Source organism: Aphis gossypii, chromosome 2, assembly GCF_020184175.1.
Source record: "Aphis gossypii isolate Hap1 chromosome 2, ASM2018417v2, whole genome shotgun sequence".
Taxonomy (NCBI): Eukaryota; Metazoa; Arthropoda; class Insecta; order Hemiptera; family Aphididae; genus Aphis; species Aphis gossypii.
This window is the reverse complement of record NC_065531.1, coordinates 28,375,740-28,392,061: the sequence shown is the minus strand read 5'-3', so window position 1 is coordinate 28,392,061 and position 16,322 is coordinate 28,375,740. Positions and strand designations below refer to the sequence as shown.

Here is a 16,322-nt window from a genome sequence, read left to right as displayed (position 1 = left end):
GGTAAACTTAATAAATAAGAACAATTAAAATCTTAATAAAACCTTGAACTCTGAAGAGAAAACTTTCGTCAGGTTCTTATCGATGAATATATACTAATATACATATTATTTTATTAACTGTACTGTTTACTCTATCTGTAGTGCATTATTATTTATTATATTAGTATTAAATTAAATTATGATGTAAACGTACCAAAATAATCTGTATTTACAACTTTTGATAAGAACTAAAAAGCTCATGCAAGTACAAATATTGCACAGGAGAATCAACAGTCTTACAATAAATTATGACTGTTATTTATTCTAATTATCGCGATACACAATACATATAATATTGAACTTTTAAAAATGCATTCTGTTTTTCGCTATAACTCTTGAGATAGCACGCATGTACTCATAGTAGCATTGTTAAGCTGCATATCAATATAAAACAAATAAAAAATAATTATAAAATAACATGTTCTAACGACGTGTAACCATATTTTTGTTTTTTTAAAGAATCGTTTTGACCAAAGCGTTTTATTTTGTTTCAGAGCATTTAAATTTGATTCTCCCGAAGTCATCGCGATTTCTTAAAACGATAACTCGTAATAATAATTATTACCGCGTGTTTAATATAAAACGATAGGTGTAACGAACGAACGTTTTTATAATCGAAAAGTATACCGCTACCGCCGCAGTACCACCGCGATACGCGATATCGGATATCGTAGTCGCGGACGACATACTGTCGTATAATATATATTATTATATTATATGCGTGTGCGGGGGCGTGATCGCGATAAGACAAAATCAAATTTGAAAAAAAAAAAACCAAATTCAATCGAATCACACAACTCGCGTACATAACGCTCGTAACAAATAGCTGGTACACACTCTTCTATTTATATATTGTGTGTGTGTGTGTGGTATAGGAAAAGAAAAAGTGTTAAGACTCGGCTCTGAACACACACGCGCACGCGCGAGTGCACAGACTCGAACTCGCGCGTATTATATACGCCGCCGCCGTCGTCTCTCCGAGGCGGTCCGGTTATAAAAACAACCTGTCTGACATGTCATTAAAAATGAGTTAACGAGCCGCTCTCGTACGCAACGGCGCGCGCGTCCGTCTCGAGTTTGGGGGGGGGCTCTCTCCGCACCACTCAACACACACACACACGCGCGCGTACTCGGCTCATAGTCGTCACGGACGGTGCGATGTGGTCGTAGTAGTAGTAGTAGTAGTAGTAGTAATGGAAGTGTATAGTAATAGTGGTTAGAAGTAGTGTAGTAATAGCGTAGTAGTCGTCGTAGTAGTAGTGGCGGCGGCGGCGGCACATACTGTAGTGGCGGCGGTGGCGACAGTGACAAATGAGTACAGAGAGCCCCGGGGCCACGTCACGCTGACTTCAAAACATTATGATAAATCACCTGTCAAACCTTCTTTTCAGCATCTGCCAACTGGCTTGACAGCATCAAAAGCACTCCGCCACCGCCGCCGCCGCCACTTCCACTACCCGCACCGCCACTGACACCGCTCCGACACTATTACACGAGGCGCGCGCGCGTGTGTGTGCGTGAGCGCTCGAGACCGTCGCCCGCCTTTTACAGCTCGACGGCCGCCGCGCAACAGTAGCTGCGCTCCCGTTCGACGACGACGACGACGATATTATATATACGTATTTTAATAATATAATATTTTCGTCCTGCTGCAGTGGTTGTTTGTAAAAATCGTGTCGGCGCCTAATACGTGTCAATAACTCCACCCCGAGCCGCAGAAGAAAAAAAAAGTCCCCTGTCATGTTTTCGTGTTATATGTTTCTATACAATATTTATTATCTATACTGCTGTACACCGGTGCCGCAGCAGTGCGACGAATGCGCCGCTCGACACATGACCGTCGGGGGGTGAGACGTGGGATTTGGTCGCGTCGGATTCCTAGATCAGTATGCCTCCCTATCGAGTAAATCTATTTTATTTCGTTTTATTCGACACCGATCTATATATAGGTAGATATCCGACTTTATTATATGGCACTCTGTTCGCCGCGGAGAGACCGGACCACTTCGCACATCCGATCTGCTGCAGACGTCAAAAATCCCCTCTCCGCAACAGGTGATAAGTAAGCGAGCCGTAGCCGTCAAGACGTGTTGTAGTACTTAAGGAAAAACGTCGATGTTTCGCCCGACTCGCAGGTCCGGTCTCTCGGCGAACGGGGCATAATCAAATCCTATATGATATATAGGTACGAAGATTTTCCCCCATAAGGTGTGATAGGAAATATAACGTAATCTTTTCAACGATATGAATATAGTTTTTAATCTGTATCAGACAGAGGAAACAGCTGGTATCCGTGTCCTCTCTTATTTTTACACACGAGAGCTGGTTAGACGAGAAAACATAAAAATCGAGAACTACATAATTTTCAAAAATGTGTTGATGGAAATTTAATGAAATATTATGTTGATGCGAACAGATACACGCGTCAATCATTAGGAGAACAGCGATTTATTATTATGTGGTTTATTGTTGTACTTGATTTTGTATTACACTAAATTGTTTGTTATTAAATATTATGTAATACTATACGAGTTCAATTGGGGTTGCCTTAAAACCTACTGTTTTTATTTATTTTTTTTTTTTTGTAACGTCAACTTTACAACCTAAAAAGTGACAATCAGAAAATATATCAGTGGGCACTATATATTATTATATACGACTATACAAAAACAAACGTACAGGCAGTGCAATTATTTAAGAGTGTGTTAATAATTGGAATATTGAACAGTAGATAGACGTGTTATGCGTAGATGAAATAATAATAATAGTAATATATAATTGAGTGTGAAAAAAATTCGACCAAAATTCTTATGCACAACTGCTGTCAAACGCGGTTTCCTTGTCCAGTAGCTCAGCAGATATAAACGACGATAGACACGGCCGCACAACGAGTCGCACAATACACACACACAAATATATATATATTAATAATAATTTCGAGTACTTTGAAGTTGTGAAATATTTCACGCTTAGTGATCATTCTATCGTGTTGGGGAATAGAAACGTAATGACGGATGACCGCCGAACGAACCGTGACGAGCTGAAATTAATGACCAACGACACTTCAACTGTATGATGTGCTGCGCCGCCGTGGAACAGTTCGTTTTATAAACACAACGCAATAATAATAATCGTAGTAATAGTAATGTAAAACCACGATCCTAGGTAGGTACCTCCCGAAACAATAAGCCGGACGGACCAGACTGTGTGAATAATGTGAATGTAACAATATTATTATTATTGATCGTAACCCACATCGCCCGTTATATAACAAAATAATATTGTAAATTAATATAATAATATATCATAGTCAAACGGCTTGATATTGATTCTGGAAGTAATGGTACTAAGCTCAAACGTTTCAAATGTATAAATATTAACAGTACAATGAGAGATAAGATTTTTAAAATAATATATATTATCAATCAGGGGACTGTGGTTTTTCGTTTTCGAACTTTAACTAAAAAATTAAGTCGATTTTATTGAAAACTGATTAAGTGTAAGTATTTCGTTTTAAAACTAGTTTAATATAAAACATTACTTGTAGTTAGTTAATTTTTTAGTGTTATAAATAATTTAAATCATGAAATAGTATATTAATACAAATCAATATTTATTATTTACAAAACCTAAAAAAAAAAATTACTTTTACATTTATATTTATGATGATGTAGATTATACTAGACTACCACAGAACGATGTAAATAATTACAGATCCGAGGTATAAATAGCTTAAAACTACTTAGTATTTTGAATTTAAATCATTTGTTTATAAATATAAGATTTTTTTCAATATTTACACTTTGATTCAATAATTAAAAATAGTAATTATTTTATTGTGATTAAGTAAATTGATATTATATTTAAAACTATGTCAACTTGTTTTGATAATTAATGATGTACTTACTATCATGAGTATGCACTGCACTTGACGCGCATAAGTATAGTTAAACAATTGCAATAAAAATTAAAAAAAGATAACACTATGTTACGGTAAATAATTATATTAAATAACAATTATTTAATCGCTTTCTATTCATACTTAATGACGAGTGCGTAATACTATGTAATTTATTGTCAATAACTTGTAACTACTACCTTATTTCTATTCTGTATGTATATGTGTAATTTATTAATAGCAACGTTGCAATTAAATTCAAAAATATTAGCCGTATTAATTTATGTACGTTTTATAGGTTTTCAAACTCGATAATATGTCGAAACCCAAGATACTAGTGTCTCACAACAATTTTCCACAAGCAATCTTAGAACAACTGATGAAAGTGTAACGTATTACGTATATATTATTATTTAATTTAAACCACGTTTGCGTATTTATTATAATTACACAACAATTTGTAAATTGTAATTAAATGTAGTATTTAACTCAATAGGTTCGACGTTCAAATAATCGACAAGCCCATGATCAAAACCACTAAACAAGATCTTGTAGATAACATTTTCGGGAAGTTTGCATTGCTTGGATCCAGAGTTCCTACTATAGATGAACAAGTAATCGAAGCAGCAGGTAAGTGAACTATAATAGTGTAAATGTCGTATCATAAAAAGTGTAAGCTAATGTATTACAAAAAAATAATAAAATTAATTATACCTATAAACCTAATATCATATTGTATGTATTTTGAATTATTATAAAGAATTCTGTATCGTTAATAAATTTATTTTTGCCACATATTTTAAAAAACAACCCCGGGAAACTTTTACTTTTAACCCCAGATCACCAATTAAATTATATATTTTACCAGAAACTAAGTTCAAAATTGAAGTTTGAAACATATTTACTGTTCCAAAAGATTTGTGAAAAATACAAAAAATAAAACACACTTCATTAAAAAATCATCGCTTTTCTCAGAATCTAAAATTGAATTAATTTTTATGTGTTACTGCTGTAATAAATAGCTTCTCATTCACATAACTCCTAACTCCTTTTTATTTATCATACCATTTTTTTTTTGTTTTCTTATCCTATTGTCAACAATTTTGAAATTGTTTTAATTTTATTAAGTCTGTTAAATTTGTACGTTAAAACGTATGATCTTATCTTAGAATCAATATTGAGATTTGATTTGAATGATTTGATTATCGTTTATTGTTATTTGTCCTATAGAGGTTGAAAGACCACCTACGAAGTAGGATTAAGGACATATTATGTAGTTATAAATCTATATTTTTTTCAAGAGAAATATATTAAATCCATTGTAATTTGTAGGTCCTAGTCTCAAAGTTATTAGTACAACCTCTATGGGTTACGAGCACATCGACACAAATGCTCTGAAGAAACGAGGAATTATATTATGCAACACTGTACATGCTACTACAGATAGAGTCGCAGAACTCACTGTTGGTCTATTAATTGCTACAGCAAGAAATTTCCTCGATGCAAACCAACAGATGAAATTGTAAGTTTCAATTATCAGTGATATAGTTTTAATTTTTACTAAATCAATATTATTTAAATGATTACAACGCAAATTATAAAAATACTTAATACTTTTTTATTTGAAAAAGACGTTTTCTTTTTAAGTTAATGACTAATAAATAGTAAATACTGAAATTTATATTATTGTGAAGGAAGTCGAATAATTTATCTACCCAATAATACAGCCAACAATATTATAATGTAGTAGGTACAAACAAAAAATACAATTTAATTAACTTTATTTAAATTTATATGTGCGAACAATGTAGTGGTGTATAATAATAATATATTACTATCAATGATACGATTGATACGTATTTATACGATTTCAGAGGTAAATTTCCAACATCGGTTGGTATGGGCTTGACGAATTCCGTAGTCGGCATAATTGGCTGCGGAAACATTGGCATTGCGGTGGCAAAAATGTTGAGAGGGTTTAAATTGAATGAATTACTGTACACAAGCCGTAAACCAAAGCCCGAGAGTAAGACTGTGGACGAAACAATTTCTATTTTAAAATACTCTTCAGTTTGAATAATAACATTTTTTTGTTGTGCCATCAGTGGAATGTCTTGGAGGACAATTGGTGTCGACCGACTATTTAGTTGGACGCAGTGATTACATTATTTTGGCTACAGTTTTGGTGCCCGAAACCACTTATATCATAAATAAGGATCGACTGGCACTCATGAAACCGAACGCTGTGATAATTAATGTAGGCCGTGGCAGTAAGTACTGTATATATTTACAAAAATAATTTAACAATACATTATATATGAAACAGGAACCGATTATTATCAAAATAAGTTATAACCGTATATTATGCAAGTATATATATTAATTATGCCTAAGAACTCGGAAATAACTCGAATTATATTTGAATGATGCGTGTCACTTGTCACTGATAAAAAATTGAAGTTTGAAATGTGAACACGACTTCGATCTGATACATTAAAATATGATTTTCATAACTTTGATAAAATTTATATTTCAATTATTGAAATAAAAAGTCATGTCATTTTTCATATAGATATATTATAAAACAAAGATGTATTTTTAATTTTAATTGTAAGTTTGTGACATAGTAAACTTTGTTTTTTATTAATTTAAATTTTATATACAATAATATTTCGATTTTGGTTATCTACGTATATACAAATTTAAAAAAATAGTATTTTGTCATACGCATATCTAAATTTTTAAACTTGGTTTGGTGTCCAAATTACTGTAGTTAGATTCTAAAGGTATCATCATTCATCAGGTGACATCGGTATCACTTATATTATCTATATTATACTCGTACCTATTCATTATTTGGTTTTCAAATAATTGGGTTTATTTCAATTGAAAATTATTATGTTTAATATAGACATAGTGAAATTAAAATTATCTAATTTAATAAGACTGAAAATATGTTTTCTGCAATATCTGAATACGAGGTTGCACTAATATTAAGCTATATAGAATATTAAAAAAACTAAAATACAAATATGTAGACACTTAGGGCCGTTCTTACAATGTCCGGTTAAGTTTCGGTTAAGACTTACACTGTTACATTAAAACGTAATATTTTATAGAATTAATTAATCAAGATGATTTGGTCGAGGCTTTACAAACCAAACGTATTCGTGGAGCCGGATTAGATGTAATGACTCCAGAACCTCTTCCACTGGACCATCCTTTAATGACAATGGACAACGTTGGTAAGAAGTTCGTTACAGAGATTTTTAGTAATATTAAATAATTATTTAACTTCCCCGGAAGTCTTTAGAAATACTCAGAAAAAATAGTATTCTAACCGTTACACATCAACCTCACGATCCATTTTGTTTAACAATCGTAAATTAAGGATAAATACTTTGCAATATTTTGAGCAATCCATTAACCTGGATTACAATACTACGCATAATCTAAATTTCAAATTCAATCCTTTTTATTCGAATTCTTGGATCCAATCCATTTTTATTAAAACTAATAGAAGTGAAAAATAGAAACTAGAATATTTCTATATCTAGATATCTAAATCACTCCTTTTGGCTCTTAAGGTATATTAGAAATTGGATACTAATTACTAAATGTATAAAGTATACAATTTACAATTAAAGAATTATAACAGATGAGTACGTACATTATAGATTATAATATATATCAATATAATAAAATAGGAATTTTTTATTCAAATGTATATACTACCTATAAAAAATAATAATTAATATCATTTTATAAATATCATTAAGATCAATAACTATATTATGCTAAGCTGGTAATTTAAATCGTTCATTATACCGCTTTTATTTCAAGTCGGATCAATCCATAAGCTGGTCATCCAAATATTGAGTGATCTATTATCAGTGCTTTACATTTATTTGTATGGATTTGTCTAATAGCACATAATTTTTGGTTGACTTTGTGACATTGTGACATTATGTTGTGTAACAAGGGATATGTCTTACAACATTGTGAATTTATGAATATGACTAAAATATTTTGTTAGAGATTTTTTTTGTATATTTTAATGTATTTTAATTTTTTGGACATATTTTGCTGATGTTTTACAAACAAAAACCTGTTTTAAATGTCAAGAAAGACATGTTAGATAATTGTTATCAAAAAAATACAGTTGAAACATTAAAAAATGTTTTAATAAAAATAACGATATTGAAATTTTATTTTGTTGGTGAGATTTTAACTATAATAGTAATTTGACAAGATATTTAATACAAAATATTTTCTAAAAACAAATTAAAATTTTGAAAACTTATTATCTTTTCAAAGTAGGTACATTTTATTGGGCTCATAAAACTGTTTAGTATTTGAATACCTATTTTGGTTAATCCCAGAAATAAAAATTACGAGTGATTGATACGTGGTCTACTGGTCTTACGTACATACATTCATGTATTGCTGAATAGTTCATATTATAATATATCTACGCTCTAACCCTACCTTGAAATTATAAAGTATGAATTATGATTAATATTTAAAAAAATGTTATTGATTTATGTTATCCACGTTAAGTTTTAACATAAGAATGTCAGAGCATAATGACAAAATTATAACTTTTACAGAAATGTGTAATTATTTTTTCGATTTCTAATTTTTATTTTTATTTTTATTTTTTTTTTTTTTTAGTTCTTCTACCTCATATTGCTGGAGGAAACACTATTGAAGCTCCTATGGAAAAATCCCAGCTGGCTATTGATAATATTTTCGCAGTATTCAATAACCAACCAATACCTTGTGAAGTAAAATTATGATAATATTTTTTTCTCAATTTAATTGTTCAAAGAAAATACAATAAGCATAGGTACTTATATAATATGCATAATATAAAAATAAATAATGTACAAATAAATAAAATAAATTAACGCCTTGTTTTTTAATATAGTCCAAAAACAAACTATACATCAAAATAATATAATATATACATATTTTAAAAATGTGATTCATAAAAACGTAATATTTAAGTTGAACATTACATAAATCAAGATCAGTTATTTAAAATCACCAACTATTTACAGTTTGCTACTATTAGCAGTCAATGTTTTATATTTCAATAAGCACTAACGACAGTTTTAACCTCAGTTTTTCATCTCAGATTTTTAAAATAAACATTGTTGGAGATGTTAATAATGTATACAATGGACTGTCGATAAAATGACAGCTACAGTGGTCGTTTAAAAACTAATTACTTACTAACTAGTGAAGTGAATTTGTACAAAAATTCTTACAATCCAATTATAAATCATAACTTGATTTGTTCAACTAATTTACTAATAGTCTGATTGGCGACCACAATCGCTTAAAATTAAAATTTAATGATTAGGTTATCTTTTGGAAAACATAAAATTAAATTATTATATAATACATAAAATACGTAATTAATTAACTACCTACATAGTTATATTTCTAAAAATATACTAAAAACATCCATGGTGGTCGGTGTATTTGGATACATCCATATATCCATATTATACGCTTTATTCATCACCAAGTTGTTGAATTCGGTCTATAAACGTCTTCTGAATAAAAAAAAAAACAGAGTAAAATATACAATGGTTTATAATACATAATTTATACATAATCTTTTTTTCCTCTTTCATAAGCCAGTTCGTTATAATTTTTTATTACATATTTAACTTGCAGTATTTACTTTTGTTATTTCGTTTGGAACACACCCGTAAAACAAACACTTTATCGTAGGTATTGTTTATTAGGACGAACATTGTTGTACAAAATCTTTTATCATCTATTTTTTGTTTTGTCAGAGTAGTTTGTATACATATTCATAAAATATATAATGACTCTCAGGTAAAAACTTTAAACAATGACCATTTTAAAAGCTCTTCCTGTTGGTTTAAAATCAATATTATTCTAAATAACTACCGGACTAAAAAAATATATTTTAAATAATAAATTAACGGTTTTTAATTTGTATAGAGTGCTTTTGATAGGAAATAATAATTATTAAAGCGTGTATAATATCAAAAAATAAAATAATATCATTAAACAAACATCCATTATTTATTTTTCTTTAAATTATAAAAGGTTTAAAAATAAAGTTTTAATATAATCCATAAAACAAAATATACATAATAATACGATTTTGTATCGATTATAACGAGTGATGATGTTACAAATATTCACTACCTACTTCGTGAGCTCATAATTGTTTTATATTTTATTTCGATTTTTAAATCAGCATTTTGAAATAATTATCATATCAATAATACTATAGATAAATAACTGAATAATATCTCGTATACTGACGGATTGTTGACGTTCGACGATGAAAACTGTATGAATGCATAAATGTCATTACTAGAAGGTAATATCTAATAATAATAAAGTACCTGCGTATAGTAATTAAATTGAAAAGAAAAAAAAAATTTAAAAACTACCTTGCCGGTGCGTATATTATACGTCGAGTACTACCCGCCGCCACCGATTGTACGACTTGGCTAAATTGACGTCGACGTTTTCCCGCAGTAGGTAATAATTATTGAACGACAGTGACAGATATTAAATTATTTTACGTTCAAATTAATTATTCATTCGTTTCTACATAAAATAATTTACACAAAAGAAATGACATACTTGGCATTGTTCCCTCGGAACTTGGGTTTTGTCCTAATTGTTTTCAATACGTTGCGCGTCTTTCGAATGCCAAAATGTCACGGTCGTGTTTTCACGAAGACATATTATTATTATTGTCATATAATTATTGTACACCGTCTAATGTGCGGGCACGAAGATAATATTTCATAACAGCTATCTCCGAAAGAAAATACAAATAATAATCATCGTTCGCATAATTATTATTATGTATATTAATTGTCAACTCGCTATGCTGTAATTCAAATTGAATTTATAATGATTTCGGTTATCTCGTGCTACGTCCATAAGTAGTGTTTATTAACCATCAAGCGAACGCTAGGAAAAAAAATGTAAACGTTATTTTATTTGTTTTAATGCTCCTAAGGGAACCTAACTAAACGCAAAAGTAAAGAGCTTTTTTTTATATATATACATATTTCCATAATATCGTAAAAAAACAATAAACGCTGAACAACAACAAAAAAAAAACCAAGACTAAGAAAAGTTGAAAAAAATATTGAAAAAAACACTTATCTACTTAATTCACAACACGGATTAAATCATAAATACTTAAAAAATTTAAAAAAATCCACGATTCATTGAAATAATTCTTGATTTAATTCATTTATATATCAAAATTCCTATTTATATAATTATATGATACTCGCCACTCGGATACAATTTCATTTGAGGGCCTATTATTGAAATTTTTATGGGACATTAGCCGTCGGAAGCTACACACTTTATTTTACTTAGTACCTATACAATGTAACTAAACTACTTAGTTAATTTTTCAAAACGATTTGGAACGTATAAAATTAATTTCTTACAATAGTATTGTGAAATTCTAAATGGTTTTACATTCGTGAAGCATTATTTATTGTAATCGTTATAATATTCAATATTATACACACATAGCGAGGTAACCGACCGCGACATCTAAATAATACAATTCTCTTGGATATAATAAATATACATAAACACATTCCATATAATATACATTTCAACTAAATTTTTAAATAATAAGTAAACAATATAAATTTGAAAACACAATTATTAAACGTAGGTATAATGGAAAAAAATTATTTTTAAAAAGTATAATAATTGTATTATATATTTTCATATACAAAACTAATGATTAAAATATAATTTTAACATAACTTTTATCCTATTCGTAGAAAATGGTTTGAATTTTACACGCGTCAGTCAATATAAATGTTTTACGATGTTTATGATTTTGGCAATTCTACAGATAAATCAGCAATGATGTACGATATAACTGCAAACATTGCAGTGTTTAAATCTAACGAATCTGGATCCTCGACGGTCATCGTATCAGCTTCTGTATGATGATACCAAAAATATTTTTCGTTTCTATTCAACAAACTCAAACCGGGTATATTCATATTTTCAAATACTTCGATGTCCGACCCAACGTTATCTTTGCTGGATTGCATGGTAGTTGCATTGATGGAGTCAAACAATCTGAAATTATTAAATCAATATATTATTACGATAAAAACAAATCCATCGACAATTGATCAATTTATTTTTTAACCCCATTTCATTGTAATGACAAAAAAATAAATAAACATCCCCAATGTTATAATATTTACTTTGCCACTTCGGCCATAATGCACGCGGATGTTTCAGAACCATGAAACGCAATTCCGTATGGTTGAAACGTCCCTTCGTCCGATTCAATGACCAAATTAAATTTTTCAAGTTCTGATTTATGCGCTTTTAAATACGCAAAGGCCCCTATATATCCTTCTTCTTCAGCTGTCCACAGTAAACATCTGCGTGTAAATAGATACAAATCAGTGTCCGTTACAATAAACATAATACAGAGTAGAAATATAAAATAATCAAATACCCAATACAGCGACATTTAGTCAATAATACCACCAATGAATTAGTAAAAATGTATTCATTTAATAGTAATAATTACTAATTAAAATATTAATAATGCATTAGTTAGTAGTATACAATTACACAGGAACCAGAATCGACTTTGTACATTTATTAGTAACAATGTCTCCAAAATCAAATTTCATAAAAAAAGTAAAAATTAAGTATTCTTAAATTGTTTTTTATATTAATTTGCAGCGATGTATAAACTGTCAAAAATGGATTTAAAAAAAAAATTAACAAGTACAAAGAATAATTAGCCTGATAATGGTTTATGTCTTAATTAAGTATATTAATTTAAAATGTACTTACATGGTTGTATACTTAATAATTTTGACAGTGTAATTTAAGATGATTGTTAATGGTGAGAAAAAGCCACTATTTATAATAAACGTTGAAACGTAATAAATGTAAAATAATTTCATTTTGGAACCATAATCAACCTTTTTAATTAATAACTTCCTATACCTACTTAATACAATTATTTATTGGATAAACTAATTGGTTCTTCTAAGCTCTCTAGATTTCAAATTATCTTTCCAAATTTATACACACTAAGAAGTAATTACTGTCCATACTTTGTAGTTATGGAAATATTTAAAATATTTTTATTCTAATGTGTACTATTAATAAGACGGTAAGCCGTTAAATAACCAGAAAAATTATTAAATAGTAGATACCTTGAATTTTATTATAACATTTAATTTTCATCTTTTTCTTTTACAAAAAACTAATTAAAAATGTTTCGAAGTATATATAATGGCATAGGTAATGTATTTTGAAATATACTAGTGTGTATTCTTGAACCAATTAAACATTTAGTATGTAAATATTTATAGATTTGATAGCCATTTTAGATAATGCTTTAATTGATGGTTTCAATTTAAAAACAGAATATTTTCATTACGAATTCAACACATAACAAGCATAACATAATAATTATTTTTTGCCATATAAAAACACTAATAATATAAGAAATCACGCATTATATTATATAATATTAAAATCCTTCTTTTCATGAATTATGTAATGCATAAATTGATCAATAGTTAAAAAATCATTTTATCGTTTCAACAATCATATTCATTTATATATATATATATATATATCGTATCAACGAATATTACTTAAGCTAATTTAAACTCAGTTCAATTAATTTATTAATGTGTAAATAAATCACAATAAATTACTTCTTATTAATGTAATGTCATAATTTAAACAAATAGTTAAAGCAATAATTTAATATGTAATGAGTATGAAATAATATGATTAATTAGGTTTTTTGTTAATATTTTAATAAAAAATAAAAAATTAGGTACAATAAATATGCCCAGTTATTATCACAAGTCTCAAACTCACAAAACATTAATTTCTAGCTCAATATATCACGATTAAATTTTTTTATGTGTAAACCTTGAACTTATGCGTTTAAAGCGTTTTTTTAACCTAAATAACAGTAAGTTTCTTTTATTAGTGTTTAAATCGTTTAAAAATTGTAACGAGTAAAACATAAAATAAAATATAAAAAATACTTAATATTAAATTCAATACAAATCTATATTGTTATTATTATTATGCCCATTTATTCTAAGTATAATTTATTATTACCTTATCGTTCTTTTGGGTCGAAGCCCCAGATTTTTCAGTACGACGAGACTATTCCAACTTATAAATGCACCTCCACCGTCGTCCATTGCACCTTGCCCCACGTCCCAGCTATCCAGGTGCCCCGATACCAATACTACTTTATCGGGATCAGTCGAACCTTTGATTTCGGCAATAGTATTTCGGGATGTGGCGTTGGCAAAGAACTTTGAGTCCATTTTCAAAAAAATCTCTAATTTGGAACCTAAATGACATACGTCAAAAAATATATGATTTGCCCTTCTATAAAAAAAAATGTTCCTACCAAATTATAATAACATGATGCATCCTGACCTCGGTTATACATCCTGTTTAAGAGTTCGGCGTCCTCGACCGTGATGCAGGCAGTCGGTATCTTTTTCACGCCATCGCTGTAACTCTGATCGCCGGCGTGAGGTGTGTTCAACGAGAATGGAGTGATGGATCTGATCAACGTGGCTAAGGCACCGTACTTAGATGCCACACTTGCTCCCATCGATCTGTATACCACAGTTTTTCCGTACGACACGTACGGTTGATTGTACACGACGATTTTACCACTGACCTGGCAAATATATTATGGAAATGAGTAGATATTTTTTAAGTAATTTTGTAAAAATGAAACGAATAAACATGTAGAAAAATCATTTCGTTAATTAGTACCCAGTAGGTAATATAATACCTGTGAAGATTTATTGAATAGGTCGTCGAACGAATTGACCACCACCACTTCAGCCCTAATGCCTTCCGGAGGCGTGCTGACACTGCCACCCAGACCCAAAATTGCTAGATTCTTGACCCTAGGACTCACCAACGTAGCGTATTCTTTACGTCTAAAATCATGATCCGATAATTATGCATTAAAATATACAATGCTTGGTATAATTATAAATGTTTGTCCAATTATTGTTTTGTATAATTTATTATTTTTTTTATGTTAGGTATATAAGGTAGGTATATTATGTACCAATACAACACATTTTACAGCTGTAATATCCACTAGGTACCAAAGTTTAAAACCTTTAGTCTACTCATCTTATTATTATATTATACTTATACAAGATAAGTATTGTTGTTTAAATAAAACATTTAACTTTATGATAATACATAACTTTATGACCCTAATCAGGATTCTTTGAAATACTAATTGATTTGTTAATTGTAATCATTATAGAAATGCGATTAATATTTGATACACCTACATTTCCAAATTTCTAAAAAAAAAAAAATAATGTTAATGCATTTTTAGATTAAGCATCCATACCTATACGTTATAACCACAATGATATTGTCATGATTTCCACTGAAAAAAAAACGATTTTGAAATTTATTTGATAGGTACTCAGAATCGTTATTATCTTATCTGGTATCTTAACATTATACTATCTATATATATTTATACTATCCAGTAAGCGCAATATAAGAAATTATTGTTATCACTACCTAATACCTATGTATTAAATATTATATCATCTACTTCACTAATAGGTATATTATCATTTATCAGCTAAAATTCGTCGAATATTATAAATGACGGTATAAACGACAGAATACCTTTGCCATCCCGTGAACACGACGCGTTCGGCGTGTACATTGTCTAGGTCGCTGTTCCTAAGTCTGTTCAGCATATAATCGATGGAATTCTCGAGGTTTTGAGTGCCGGCCAACCGGGAGCCAAACGTATCTGTGAAATCGGACAGAGCGGTCCATGTCCTGCCCTTGTATCCTTTCTGGTCCTGGACGTACGAGAGCACGCGGTCTACAACTGGACGATAGCCTGCGATCTCGTCGCGGAGAGAACGGACCAGCCGGCACTTATCGGGAGACCCTTCCGTCGGCGGCGGGATGAGCAGTACTTGCAGTAGCAAAACAACCACGACTACGACCGGACGTGAAAACCGGAAACTAGGAACAGTCATGTGTCGGCCGTCGTTTACAGCTAAAGCGGAGAACACAATACAAGTATAATATCGCACGGCCTGTCAGCGCCTAACTATATTATCACTAGTACCGGTAGTGTTAAACTATAATAAAATAACCGAGTCCGACCGCAACGGAATCGGAAATACACGAAAAAGTCGATGCACCGGACCGGCCGGCGGTCGTTGTGTTACTGCGCCGACACAACATCAGATGGATATAGGTAATACAACGTTTTAATATTTTCAACAGCGGGGACGACTCGTTCCCGTGCGTATTGCGTGCGTGAACA

The 16,322-nt window shown here is 30.2% G+C and overlaps 2 protein-coding genes across 4 annotated transcripts in view; one reads left to right on the top strand and one right to left on the bottom strand.

Moving 5' to 3' along the window:
• Nucleotides 1-8,843, top strand: part of LOC126549667 (glyoxylate reductase/hydroxypyruvate reductase-like) — a 30,630-nt gene extending 21,787 nt beyond the window's left edge. The window contains exons 1-8 of one of the 3 annotated variants that reach the window (XM_050199601.1): nucleotides 4,035-4,151; nucleotides 4,236-4,324; nucleotides 4,434-4,567; nucleotides 5,270-5,459; nucleotides 5,812-5,963; nucleotides 6,043-6,207; nucleotides 7,057-7,182; nucleotides 8,612-8,843. In XM_050199601.1, coding sequence (XP_050055558.1) covers nucleotides 4,254-4,324; nucleotides 4,434-4,567; nucleotides 5,270-5,459; nucleotides 5,812-5,963; nucleotides 6,043-6,207; nucleotides 7,057-7,182; nucleotides 8,612-8,736 — 963 coding nt within the window. In that variant the 5' untranslated portion in view covers nucleotides 4,035-4,151; nucleotides 4,236-4,253 and the 3' untranslated portion in view covers nucleotides 8,737-8,843. Of the gene's footprint in view, nucleotides 1-4,034; nucleotides 4,152-4,222; nucleotides 4,337-4,433; nucleotides 4,568-5,269; nucleotides 5,460-5,811; nucleotides 5,964-6,042; nucleotides 6,208-7,056; nucleotides 7,183-8,611 lie in introns of those variants that run through there. The other 2 variants (XM_050199599.1, XM_050199602.1) reach the window with 2 other exon arrangements.
• A 2,828-nt stretch (nucleotides 8,844-11,671) lies between these two features.
• Nucleotides 11,672-16,212, bottom strand: LOC114120514 (carboxypeptidase Q-like). Its single transcript, XM_027982435.2, has 6 exons — nucleotides 15,665-16,212; nucleotides 14,793-14,943; nucleotides 14,426-14,675; nucleotides 14,096-14,336; nucleotides 12,193-12,375; nucleotides 11,672-12,061 (listed from the first exon to the last, which is right to left on the bottom strand). Exons 1-6 carry the CDS (start codon nucleotides 16,027-16,029, stop codon nucleotides 11,806-11,808), a joined length of 1,446 nt encoding a protein of 481 aa, XP_027838236.2. The 5' UTR covers nucleotides 16,030-16,212; the 3' UTR covers nucleotides 11,672-11,805.
• Nucleotides 16,213-16,322: the final 110 nt, after the last annotated feature.

Excerpts from the sequence above, each read along its gene's own strand:
- LOC114120514 (XM_027982435.2), bottom strand. The coding sequence starts at position 16,029 with ATGACTGTTCCTAGTTTCCGGTTTTCACGTCCGGTCGTAGTCGTGGTT. Across the intron at positions 14,337-14,425 it reads AAACAGGATGTATAACCGAG|GTTCCAAATTAGAGATTTTT; the intron begins GTCAGGATGCAT and ends TATGTCATTTAG. Across the intron at positions 12,376-14,095 it reads CGACCCAAAAGAACGATAAG|ATGTTTACTGTGGACAGCTG; the intron begins GTAATAATAAAT and ends ATTTACACGCAG.